General features: G+C 56.8%; 1 protein-coding gene across 1 annotated transcript in view; it reads left to right on the top strand.

The window, feature by feature from the left end:
• EMH_0069760 (uncharacterized protein) overlaps positions 1-273 on the top strand; it is a gene marked incomplete at both ends in the record, with an annotated part of 4,077 nt that overhangs the window by 2,120 nt on the left and 1,684 nt on the right. The window contains one exon of the mRNA XM_013498902.1: positions 3-273. Coding sequence (XP_013354356.1) covers positions 3-273 — 271 coding nt within the window. The remainder of the gene's footprint in view (positions 1-2) is intronic.

Raw genomic sequence — 273 nt, 5'->3', positions numbered from 1 at the left:
ACACCCAGCACTGTGTGAAGCTGTGAGAGCAGCAGCAGCAGTTGCTCGTTTGTATGAAGATATTTGTCTTATCAAGGAGACAGACCTGCAGCAGCAGCAGCAGCTGCTGCAGCAGCAGCAGCAGCAACACCCGCTGCAGCAGCAGCAACAACCGCTGTCTCGCCGCGCTGGCCGGCGTGCAGCAGCAGCAGGCGTTGCACCACCAGCAGCAGCAGCAGCAGGGTCTATGGATTTGCTTCGTTATGTACGCGGACTGAAATCTTATAAAGCTGC

The sequence above is a fragment of the Eimeria mitis genome, genomic scaffold (assembly GCF_000499745.2).
Source record: "Eimeria mitis Houghton genomic scaffold, Emh_scaff3810, whole genome shotgun sequence".
In the NCBI taxonomy this organism is placed as follows: Eukaryota; Apicomplexa; class Conoidasida; order Eucoccidiorida; family Eimeriidae; genus Eimeria; species Eimeria mitis.
This window is presented reverse-complemented; position numbering and strand designations above follow the sequence as displayed.